This window comes from Cajanus cajan, chromosome 7, assembly GCF_000230855.2.
Source record: "Cajanus cajan strain Asha chromosome 7, NIPB_CcT2T_4, whole genome shotgun sequence".
Classification (NCBI taxonomy): Eukaryota; Viridiplantae; Streptophyta; class Magnoliopsida; order Fabales; family Fabaceae; genus Cajanus; species Cajanus cajan.
The window spans coordinates 17948392-17961501 of NC_138523.1; the positions used below are offsets into that span (position 1 = coordinate 17948392).

The following is a 13110-nucleotide window of genomic DNA, read 5'->3' on the forward strand; positions in this document are numbered from 1 at the left end:
TTAAATTTTTAATGTGAGAGACTAAAATGACACAATTATAATATTCGAGAGACTAAAATTATTCAATTAAAAATTAAAAGACCAAAATCGCACAATTATAATCTTTAAGGGACTAAAATTACCCAATTAAAACTTTAAGGATCAAAATTGCACAATTACAATACTTGAGGGATCAAAAATACAATTAAGTCTATTATTTATTAGTGTCAATTTAGTCTTTTACTTTAATTAATTGAATCAATTTAGTGTCATATCTTTAAAATATATCTCAATATTTGATTCAATTAATTTAAGTAAAACTAAATTGAATCTAATAAATAATATAAAGAATAAAAAGTGTATTTTTGCCGATTAAAAATTTAGATTCCGACTTTAATATGAAATAAATCATATTATCACCATGAAGTCACTCTCTTGGGCGATGGTTACCAAAACCACTTGTCTTTGGTATGAATTATCGAATGTTTACAGTTCATCTGCAATAAAATACTCTTCAATGGTTACAATGGACAATGGTGGATGCTCCAATAAATATTTAATGGACATCAATTACTTTCCATTCCAATAAACATCATTAGTATTAGTATTACTCAACAATCGTCCAATGCCAATTTGTCACACTTGCACATTCCACAGTACTCTAACTCTTACCATGCTCACTTCCCCTTTCCTCTCCCTCTCTGAACATGCCTTTTCCCACACTCCCCATCATTTCCCATCAAGGACTGCTTCTCAAAGCCCCACCCTTCAGCCAAAGTTTCAATCTTTAGCCTTTGGGAACCGTGGAGGGAGTGAATTTCCATCTGGGTCATGCTCCAATGCCCGTAGAAGAAAAGGGGCATTGATGGTGCGGTCAAAGTCAACGCTGGGAGTGGAAGAGGTTGTAGAGGGAGGAGTGAAGGGTAAGGGTGAAGAGTTTGATGCAATTGTTATAGGGTCTGGAATTGGAGGGTTGGTTGCAGGGACACAGCTGGCAGTGAAGGGTGCAAGAGTTTTGGTTTTGGAGAAGTATGTCATCCCTGGTGGAAGCTCTGGTTTTTATCAGAGAGATGGGTATACTTTTGATGTTGGTTCTTCTGTCATGTTTGGTTTCAGTGATAAGGTCAGTTTTTTGTTTATTTTTGGATGAGTGTGATCATTTACTTTAATTTCATTGATGATGTGATATGAGATGGATGGTCAATGCTGCAAGCAATGTATTGGGGGTGAAGGTTATAGTGATGAAATGTGGATGCTTAGTTTGTGAGAGACTTGGTGTTTCTCCTTGGTCGCTATGCAGTCAATTTCTTTTGTTTTGTTTTGAGGCATCTTAATTAGTGAGTAAACACATTATTCTGTGTTAGCTGCAGGCAATGAACAACATGGTGCATCTAGTTTTCTCTTTTGATTAGTTTAGAATAAAAGAAAGACCAAGTCTGTTTAGAAAAACTTCTCCGGAAACATTTCTAGGAGAAAAAAATAGGAACAAGAATTGAAGCAAACTTTTCCATAAACTCAAACTAGCTTATTTATAAGTTAAAAATAAGATTTTAGAGAAGTTAATATGATAGAACTTCTACAAATTAGCTTTTACATAAACTAATTTTATAGCTTATGGAAAAGCTAATTTCATGTTCATGGAGAAGTTTACTTAAACAGGTCCTATGTAAAGCTTGGTCTTTTATCAATTAAGCTCCAAATAATTGCGGTCTGTTAATTTATGAATAATGCCTTAGCCAATTGTAGCTTTGGGTACCACCAATTATTCTTTATGTTGAACGGTATGCTTCCTGGGATCATGAGTACTGTGTGACTTAAATTTGTGTAGGGTAATCTCAATTTGATAACACAAGCGTTGGAAGCAGTTGGTTGTCGGATGCAAGTGGTACCTGATCCAACAACCGTTCACTTCCATCTACCAAATAACCTTTCGGTCCAAGTGCACAAAGAATATGATAAATTCATTGAAGAACTGATCATTAACTTTCCCCATGAAAAGGAGGGTATTCTCAAATTCTACGGTGAATGTTGGAAGGTTTGTTTAAATTGAGGTGACTGCAGCCCCCTTAAGGCATTTTTGCCTCTGTTTGTAATTCATTTTTTAAGAATTTGTATATGTTATGGCTAGATTTTCAATGCCCTGAATTCGTTGGAATTGAAGTCACTAGAAGAACCAATCTACCTTTTCGGACAGTTTTTCCAGAAGCCACTTGAATGCTTGACACTAGGTACTTTCATTTTGTTTATTTTAAAACAAGAGGCCAAAAATTTAAAACCATAAACCTCAGTTAGTGATGCTTATTAAAATTGCTCATATTAATTTTTTTTATCTTCCCGAATAAGGGTACCCTTACCTAGCGAGTTACATTTCATGTACATAATCTAGTTTTTTTTTTGGCTGGGTGGAGAAATTGGATAAAACAGACATTTTAGAAAAACTACATTGATCTCCTAAGGGGTCTCAATATTTCTGATTAATTTGCTGAAAATTTTGAAATGCATCAATTTATTTCAATTTTTCAATACCAACTTGTGCTAGTTGATTTATGGAAATCTTCTAAATGAAGATTTCAATCAATGTGACCATCTGATTAACTTTTGCTTTGTCTAGAAGAACAGAACAAAAGATGTGATAAACTATGATCGTTATTGTATATTTTTTTTTGTACATGAATGTGGTAGACAATCTCTATTAACCAATAAGCATGACATGACTAATAACAGTGCACAACTGATAGGGGTTGTCATTGACCACCATCTGCACCTTCCTCCATATTTGAGCTTTTTTTTAATCAATGTTTTTCATGTTTTTGCCATTAGCATTTCTGACAATATTTTTTGGCAGCCTATTATTTGCCTCAAAATGCCGGAGCCATAGCTCGGAAATACATTCAAGATCCAAACTTGTTGTCTTTCATAGATGCAGAGGTAGAAGCAACAACTTATTTGATTCAGTTAGAAGTTTCATGAATTTATTAAGGAAAATGTGTCATGAAGAGAGAAATCAATTCTAGTGGATCTCATAACAGAGGTTGAGGGCAATTGTTGTGGATCCTATTGTAGAAATTGAGGCTAAAACAAACAGTGCCACATAAATTGTATCTTTTTCTAAAACCCTTTTCAAATGAGATAGCACAACTCATTTACACATTGATTAATTAATCAATTTATTGGTGCATGATTGGTAATTTTTATCAATAAAATATCTGTGATATTGCAGTGTTTTATAGTGAGCACAGTCAACGGTTTGCAGACACCAATGATCAATGCTAGCATGGTAACCTCTTCATTTATCTTCTTTTTTTTTTTCTTCTTTCATTCTTTCAGTTCATTAAATTGCATAGTTCTCCTCTGCCTCTCTTGCTCTCCATTTCCTGCATGACTTGACACTTTTTTCCCGCCAGGTTCTATGTGACAGGCATTTTGGCGGGATTAACTACCCTCTTGGGGGGGTTGGTGGGATCGCAAAGTCCTTAGCAAAAGGTCTCGTTGATCAGGGTAGTGAGATATTGTACAAAGCAAATGTCACTAGTATTATAACTGAGCAAGGCAAAGCTGTAAGTGAGACATCAAAGTAGAACAATGCTGACATATTTCGTGAAGAAGCATTTTTCCTCAAGAACTGTACTATGCTTTTTGCAGATAGGTGTTAGGCTTTCAGATGGAAGAAAGTTCTATGCCAAAACCATAATATCAAATGCTACCAGATGGGATACATTTGGTTGGTTTCAAATGAGACTTTTTTGTTAATATTTCAATGATAATCTCCTTGTATGTTTCTCTGGGTTCTTAGTTAACCCCTGATTGCATAATGTTACACTGTAGGAAAGTTACTGAAGGACGTTCCACTTCCAAAAGAAGAAGAGAACTTCCAGAAAGTTTATGTTAAAGCTCCATCTTTTCTTTCAATTCACATGGGGGTTAAAGCCGAGGTTTTACCACCAGATACGGACTGTCACCATTTTGTGCTTGAGGTTGTTGGAAGTTTGATCAGCTATTACTTTATAGTTTTTGTGCCGTATAATGAATAATTAATTAACGTTATGCATTTCATTGGCTTGTCCCTAGAGCAACTGGAACAAATTGGAGGAGCCATATGGAAGTATCTTTTTAAGTATACCAACTGTTCTTGATTCGTCATTGGCCCCTGAAGGCCGTCATATCCTTCATATATTTACAACTTCTTCCATGGAAGATTGGGAGGTAGGCAATACTGATAAACAAATTTGAAAACTTCAATGTTGTGTACCAAATATGTAACTGTTTTATGTACCAGGGTCTCACAAGAGAAGAATATGAGGCAAAGAAGCAGCTTGTAGCAGATGAAATCACGAGTAGATTAGAGAATAAATTGTTTCCAGGTCTTAGATCATCCATTGATTTTATGGAGGTATGGAGTGGACTATAACCTCAGATCTCATAGTACTGAACATTATTTCTCTGACCTTACATTGTGAAAAGCAATTTGAAAATAAATCAAGGTGGTTTGATCGTACTTATCTTTAGTAGCTCAACCACAAGTGCATAAATACAATTCTTCTGTCTGCATTGGTTGAAATGTTTTAATTTTTAAAATTTAGTTAATCTGGGAGTTTTACTTGGATTTGTAGACCACTCTTTGGTTTATACAGAATTATGTAGATATGGTATTCTGGTATGTGGAATGTTATTGTGTAATGGCTTTTAAGTAATGCTTTTAACTATAGTATATTTCACTGCTTGTGAACCTTAATTCCATCATACTAATAGTTTTGATGATTAAACATAAATGTTGGTGTGACATAACTATATTTATTCTTGAAAGATCCAAACCCAAGCCAGCATTCATGATAGCATGGCTGTTTCTATATTAGTATTTTTAATTGCTGACAAAGCCTTATATTTCCTGTGTGTCCTCAAATGTGATATTGTTTTTTGTGATGCATGTAGCATTCTGTGACTAGAATAGTAGACAAGAAAAGCTGTTCTAATCTTATTGTTGGTATTATCCCTAGACATAATTTGTAACACAACAATGCTGAATAATACACATCTCTTCAATAAGTATAAGTTAAAATCAACTTGTGCACTTCAACATTTAAGTTAATTCGTCTAAATTTCCCAAAAGTTGAGGTGCATAAATTTATTTTAACTTTTGGAAGAAGTTTGATTCATTCTGCCTTTTATTTTCTTCTCCAATAAGTACTTATATAGAAATTAGGAGTTTATACAAATAGGCCTAACTTAAGTGCTGTTAAGAAATCATGATTTTGAATCAAAACAGGAGAACCACTTTCATTGTTGTTATTTTTACTACTAGTGTGCAGTACACTGCACAATGCAAGCATTTCAGGAAAACTAATTCTGAAGGCTAGTAGCTAAATGTAGAAGCATGTTTGCTACTCTCTCCATTTCCAAATAACTTAATTAGTGTAGCAATTTTTCTAAATCATCCTTATTGGTTGTTGAAAAATTGATGCACACAGTGCTCAAATGCCATCCCATTGATTATTTATTTGGGCAAAAAAATTAGAGTAAAAAAATTTAATGTCTCGTTGAAAACCTAAAATGTCACTTAACATGAAATTTTTATTGTGCTAACAAGTTGCTTATTTTGAAATGGAGGGAGTATTATGTACAGGTTTGAATTATCTTTAGATGGATGAAACTATAAATATAATGCTTAGGAATTCTTTTGGTGTTTGATTCTTGTCTTTTTTATCATGAGTATGGTTTCTGAAATTTTAAGATTCATTACAGGTAGGGACACCAAAGACGCACCGGCGATACCTAGCTCGTGTTGAGGGAACCTATGGTCCAATGCCACGTAGAGTCCCGAAGGGTTTATTGGGAATGCCATTCAATACCACTGTAAGTCTACTTCCATGAGCAAATAACCGGTTTCAGTTGAAGAAACATTATGCTGTGCTTTTAGAATGCAGTGATTAAAGTAAGCCTTAAATCAATATAACTTTCAGGGCATAGATGGTCTTTACTGTGTTGGTGATAGCTGCTTCCCTGGACAAGGTGTCATTGCTGTGGCTTTCTCTGGAGTTATGTGTGCCCATCGAGTGGCTGCAGATATTGGTAAGATAGAGCATTCCTTCAAATGCACAAAGGGTTTCATATTAATACCAAATATTCCTTCAAATTCTGGCAAATCCAGAAGGAATGCATTTGTGTTATTCCTTCAAATGTTAGTAGAAAACATTTGTATGCATTCCTTCAAGTGCTGAGTTGTTGTTTATATTGTGCTTACCTATCAGTTAAAGTTGTATTATAGTTATCTATGTTTTCTACTGTTAATTTCAAATTGACTCAAGTAAAAAAATGTTGTCATTGAACTTTGGTCCCTCAAATTTAAAATAGACTTTTTTTAGTCTATGTAATTTGAAAAAAAATCTTATTTTAGTCATTTTGTTTAAATGTTAGTGAATCTACCAAACAAAACTCTTTTATTACTGAATTTGTTGCACAAAGTCCACTTATTAGTATCATTGTTAATGAAATATCTCATCAAACTCAACTAATGTTATACAATTGGTTCAATTTGTGTTGTCTGTGATCCTAGTGGTGGTCCAGAGGGAATAAATTAAGAAATTTTGAAATTACATAGACTAAAAAGATTAATTTTAAATTTGAGGGATCAAAAATAAAGTTATCCTAAATTTGATAAACTAAAAACATATTTAAGTCTTTCAAATTTTTTTAATATACATTGCCATAATTTGAATTTTTAAATATAGGCATATCATGGTATATAACACTGTTGAATTTCTATTGGGATATTGGTATATATGTTTGATCTTTCTGAGAATGGTGGGGTTGTAGTTCGATTTTGATTTGCCCTCAATTTATTTATTTTTTAATTTTTTAATAGGGCTGGAGAAAAAATCACCTGTGTTGGATGTCATGCTTCTTCGGTTGCTTGGTTGGTTTAGAACATTGGCATGAGGTTTAATATATTGGAGCATTTGTTAGATGCAGTTTCATCATCCTTTTGCATCAGAAGCTCAACTTTCATCACAGCATTTGATTCACTTCAGATTCCATCCACAATTTTCAAGAGTCAGCAATTTTGTCACAGTAGATAAGTGGTGTCAAACTTTTTTTTTTTTTTTTTTTTTTTTTTTTTTTTTGTGGTGCTCTGCTGGTGAGATATGGTGGTTGTATTTTTTATGTGGTGGAGGGGTGGTGGTTGGGCTGTAAATTGTAACATATGAATAATTGCAGCATGAGTACATTTAACATGTTACAAACTTGCAATGATGTGCTACTTTTTTACCCGGATGTTTACACACAAAATATATACATACTTATATGAAGGGATCAACCAAAACTAGTAGAACTATTATTAATTATTAACTATTATACTATTCAATAACTTGAAAATTGAGTGATTATTTTTTAAAATTTACTACTAAATTGAGAATTCCTTTCATCTAAATCATATATGGGAAATTTTATATTAACATAAAATTATTTCATATTTCATATATACAGATTAAAATATATAAATTGACTAAATATATATTTCAAAATATATTAAAAAGTGAATAATTTGATTATTTATTATTTTTTAATTTTAATAAAATTTGACATAAATATTTAAGATCATATGATGTTATCATTTAATGGTTAAATTGACTAAATTTATTTTTAATATAGAATTATTTACGGTATAATAGGTTGTAATAATTACTTCATTGTAGTTTAATCTTTTTTCACACACATATAAAGGGAGGAGAGTTCAAATAATTTTAAGAGTAACTTTTGGGAAGTTATCCTATTCAATAATTTATAGTGCATGTTGAATTTTAATAATCAATTTGTTAAATTAAAAGTCTTTAATGTATAAATCAAGTCTATAAATTTTTTAAAAATTTGAAAATTATATGATAATTTGTTATATAGATTCAAATTAACATATAAAATATTTTTATTATTATTTATTAATTTGAATTGATGAAATAAAGTATCAAATAGCTTTCAAAAATATATAAACTTGAACTATATATTAAAAACTTTTAATTTAACAATTTGATCATTGAAAGTTAACATACACAATAAATTATTGAGTGAAATAACTTTATCAAAAGTTACTCTTTGAGCCATTTGATCCCTTCTCATACATACATACATACATACATACGCACACATATATATATAAGGAGGGATTCATTTACTCTAAGAGTAAGTTTACTTACACTTATTCTACTCAATCACTCATGTTTTGCATCAAATTTCAACTATCCAACCGTTTAATTAAAATTTCTTAATACATAGATCAAGTTTGCAAATTTTTAAAAAAATTTGAAAAGTATTTGATACTCAATTTCTTAATATATAGATCCACACACACACACACACACACACACATATATATAATATATATATATATATATATATATATATATATATATATATATATATATATGAGGAGGGATTCATTTACTCTAGGAGTAAGTCTACCTAGACTTTCTCCGTTCAATAACTTATGTTCTATATCAAATCTCAACAATCCAACCGTTAAATTTAAAGTTCTTAATATATAGATTAAATCTGCAAATTTTTAAAAAATTTGAAAACCATTTGATACTTCGTTTTATTAATTCAAATTGATGGATAACATGTTTTTATGATTATCCGTCAATTTGAATTAATGGAACAAAGTATGAAATGATGTTCAAATTTTTTAAAAATTTGCAGATTTAATTTGTGTATTAAGAACTTTAAATTCAACAATTAGATTGTTAAGATTTGATATAGAGTATGAGTTATTGAACGGAGTAAGTCATTAATTCAAATTGAAAGATAATAAAAAAATATTTTATATGTTGATTTGAATTAATAAAATAAAGTATCAAATAGTTTTTAAATTTTTTAAAACTTTGTAGACTTGATCTATGAATTACGAACTTTTAGTTTAACAATTAGATCATTGAAATTTGGTGTGAAATATGAGTTATTGAGTAGAGTAGAGGTGTATTCAATAAAAGCGTCTTATTATGAGAGGTTAGAAGAACGAATCATAACTTTTAAATTATAGATAATAATTAATGGTAAACATTAAATCTCAATTATAGGCACTCCCTTACAAAATTATTATTATTAGCTCTTAAAAAATTATTAACATCATCACCACCCACTAATGTTATCATTATAGTTATTATCATTGTTATTATTGTTATCACTACTATTATTGTCGTTACCCCCAATAAAGATGGTAATAGTAACAACAAGTGACAACAACAACAATGAGATAACGATGATGGTAGTGACAACTATGTCACTACTATCATTGTCACTACCACATGGCTAAATAAACTAAAAATTGCATATTTTTAATTAACTTTTTATATAACAATTGTTTAAAACTGTAAAAAAAAAAAAAAAAAAAAAAAGAATTTAATCCAGCAACACAAAAATTAGTTTGATTTGATTCAAATTTTATAATAAATTTAAATTAAACTGCAATTAATTTCCTTATCACATTCAAGTGACTTTTAAACTAATAATGAACCAAACCGCAACACAAAAACTCCTAATGGATTATATACGTAGCTTGGCATGTTTTTCCCTATTTCTGTATTTCTAGTCCAATAAAAAAACATTTACTCAATTTTCACATCATTATTATTTGTATGAAAAATATTTAAATATAATTATTATAAAAGTTAATAAATTTATGATTAATGATGATTTGTGATTAATCGGATATAACCTAAAATTGTACACTGTTATTGCATAATTGTTCTTTTTAAGAAATCATTGATCAAATATCTATGTTCCTTATTACAAACTTTTTCATGAATTTGCATAACAATCCTACTTACATCCTGATCGCAGTTAAATATCTAATTCTCTATCAAACTCCATTAATAGGTTGAATATATTATCTTTCCTCTCATGCCAACTTTAATTTCTATTCATTCTGTGTAAAAATTGGCTTTGAATTATGTATATTGTATATTAATTTTGTTTTTCTTTTTCTCCAAATATCACCAATATATACAGTTCTTGTGAGACATGAAAATTTCATCATTTTTGCTAAACGACTTAATTGTTGTGAAATAGAACATGGGCATCAAGCTCAGATTTATCATATCAAAGAACCTAATCATAACCTCCTTCAATTCCACAATCTTCTTTGAATTATTGTTGGTAAAACTTAGAATATTAACATAAAGGTATATTAAAAATATCTCTATACTTAACTAAAATTTAATATACAAAGTGCATTCAGTCGGATATATCTAAAATTCATGTTAAACAATGTAACTTTCTTAACCACTTTGGGTTTTAATTTGATATATATAATGGCATAGTACTATTAACACATTCAATATATTATTCTTTTTTATTAAAGTTTATTACAAACTATAAAATTATAGGTAAGAAAAACTAGTTAAATAAGAAAAGACGACGTTCAATTTTTTTTATTTAAATTTTTTTAATAAGTTTTAATTAATAATAAAATATATTTAAAAAGTGTGTTAAAAAATATCTTCCAATCATTTTTCTTCGTATAAATCTTATCTACCTGTGGGGTAAATATAAAGGGATTTTAATGAAGTACCTTGTCATCATATATTTCTCTAACTATGAAGGATCACTTGCAAACAAAGACAACTATGTCTGTGCATCTACTTGAGCCATTCATGGTATATATAGTAATTCATTTTGGGAAGATAATAATTAAATATAATAACAAAAAACAGAAATTAAGTTTTTGTTTTTTTCAGTGAGAGACAAACATGCTTAAGGCCAAATTTATTTATTTTTAATTTCTCTTTTTATTCTAAATTTTAAATTTTTCTCTTCACTCATATAATATTATGACCATGTTAGTTATACACATATATGTATCTTTTACTGAAAAGTTGAATTTCTATTTTCGCTCATCTAACAAAGTGAAGGTTACAAATCCATGCTATATTTGACTCATTATTTGAAAAGTTGAATTTCTATTCTCAATGTTGTACGTGCTAGAGTTTAATTACTTTTTTAATATAAGTTTTAATTAACATAATTTTTAATAAAAAAAATATTTTTAATTTCTTAACTAGTTGCATGTCATTTTAAAGAAAAATTAAAAAAAATTTACTTATAGTGTACATTTTGTTTTCTTTGGATTTTTGCACACTTTTTTAATAAATAAAAATTAAATACGAGTATTAAATGAATTTTACAACATTAACACATTCTATTCAACAATTAAACTAGAGTAGACCCATTAGGTAATGTTTATATATTTATCTCTAGTTGATATTAGTCAATGGTTTAAGATATTTATATATTAAGTTTATATGTACATATAGTTTAATAAATTCAATAATGACAATAAAATTTCAGATAAAGCCTAGGTCCTGATGGTTTCAATTTTACATTTATCAAGGATTTTTGGGATGTTATTAATTTGATTTCTTGGCCTTCATTCGTGAGTTTCATGCTAATGGTAAATTAGTTAAAGGTTCTAATTGTTCGTTTATTGTCCTTGTGTCCAAAACAGACAATCCTCAAAGAGTGGAGGAATTTTGGCCCATTTATTTAATAGGCTATATGTACAAGGTGTTGGCAAAATTGTTGGCTAACAGATTTAAGAAGGTTATTGGTCATGTAATCTCTGAATGTCAATCTGCATTTCTGAAAGGTAGACTAATATTTGACAGTGTGGTGGTTGCAAATGAAATTCTTGAAGAGGCTAAGAGGGGGAAAAATCTTGTTTGTTTTTTAAAGTAGATTTTGAGAAGGCTTATGATTCTGTTAATTGGGGTTTTCTACAGCTAGTGATGGAGAGAATGGGATTCCCTTTACAATGGAGGAGGTGGATAGCTGAGTGCTTATCTACTGCTAGAGTATGCTTGTTAATAGAAGCCCCTCAAATGAATTTAGGGTTGGTAACGGACTAAGGCAATGGGATCCTTTAGCACCCTTTTTGTTCTTGATTGTTGCAGAAGGTCTAAATTTGCTATTGTCAAAAGCTGTGCAAGAGCACATTTTTAAGGGATATCTTGCTGGTCGGGACACCGTCCTAGTTTCACATTTACAATATGCTGATGACACAATTTTTGTGGGAGATGCTTCTTTAAGTAATGTTTGGGCTATAAAAGCTATTTTATAGCTATTCAAGTTAGTGGTTGGCCTAAAAGTCAACTTCTTTAAAAGTAATCTTTTGGCAGTTAATGTTGAGTTGCAGCGGCTGGAGCTTATGGCACAATTCCTTAATTGTAAAGTTGGGTCTTTCCCGTGCTCATATTTGGGATTACCTATTGGTGCAAACCCAAAGCGGTTTAAGACTTGGCAACCTGTTATTCAAAAGGTGCAGAAAAGATTATCTAAATAAAAGTGCAAAATGTTGTCTTTTGGTGGTAGGCTCATCCTCTTGAAATCAGTATTACAATCCATTACGATCTATTTTCTTTCCTTTTTCAAGGCTCCCTCTGGTATCATTTCTCATCTTGAATCTTTATTTAAAACTTTCTTTGGGGAGGGGATGATGAACATAGGAAATTAGCATGGGTCTCGTGGGATGAGATATGTAAAGATAAACACCTTGAGGGTTTGGGTTTGAGAGATTTCAGAGCTTTTAATTTGGTGGAGGTGGAGACTGCTAGTTGAGAGGGAGACTTTTTGAAATGGAGTTGTTACATCTATTTATGGGGTGTCCGCTATGAGGGAGGAGGGTATCAGGGGTACTGGGTCTAGATGGTGGTTAGATCTATGGAGCATTGAGAAGTGTGCTAATGTATCTTGGGATTGGTTCTATTCACGGTGTATTAGAATTGTGGGAAATGGGAGAAACACTTCTTTTTGGAGAGAATCTTGGTGTACTTCAACATCTTTTTGTGTCTGGTATAGTAGGTTATTTACTATCACTATTACTAAGGACATTTTAGTTTCAAATATGTGTGTTCGTAGAGAAGGTGGATTTGGTTGGAATTGGAGTTGGAGACGGTCATTATTTCAATGGCAAATATCACAATTGTCCTTGCTATTGCTGGATTTGAGTATGATTCAACTTCATGATAATATAGATGATACTTGGCGATGGAAAGCTGATCCTGCAGGTTTCTATTCTGTCAATTCAGCTTATCATGCCATTATAAATGACTCTGTATGTGCAGAGATACCTTTGCATAAGTTTACTTG

The 13110-nt window shown here is 30.7% G+C and overlaps 2 protein-coding genes across 3 annotated transcripts; both read left to right on the forward strand.

Annotated features, from left to right (window-relative positions):
- Positions 1-456: 456 nt before the first annotated feature.
- CRTISO (carotenoid isomerase) lies at positions 457-7242 on the forward strand. 2 transcript variants are annotated; one of them, XM_020377544.3, is made up of 13 exons: positions 457-1102; positions 1808-2014; positions 2108-2207; positions 2825-2907; positions 3200-3256; positions 3384-3536; positions 3622-3700; positions 3805-3953; positions 4048-4182; positions 4256-4369; positions 5719-5829; positions 5937-6045; positions 6839-7242. In XM_020377544.3, exons 1-13 carry the CDS (start codon positions 605-607, stop codon positions 6910-6912), a joined length of 1869 nt encoding a protein of 622 aa, XP_020233133.1. In that variant the 5' UTR covers positions 457-604; the 3' UTR covers positions 6913-7242. The 2 variants fall into 2 exon arrangements, with proteins under 2 accessions (XP_020233133.1, XP_020233134.1); XM_020377545.3 differs by having other exon boundaries at positions 1050-1106.
- Positions 7243-11520: 4278 nt separating this feature from the next.
- On the forward strand, positions 11521-12987 carry LOC145949874 (uncharacterized). The gene is made up of 4 exons (XM_083060776.1): positions 11521-11682; positions 11816-12050; positions 12141-12280; positions 12880-12987. Exons 1-4 carry the CDS (start codon positions 11521-11523, stop codon positions 12985-12987), a joined length of 645 nt encoding a protein of 214 aa, XP_082916902.1.
- Positions 12988-13110: the final 123 nt, after the last annotated feature.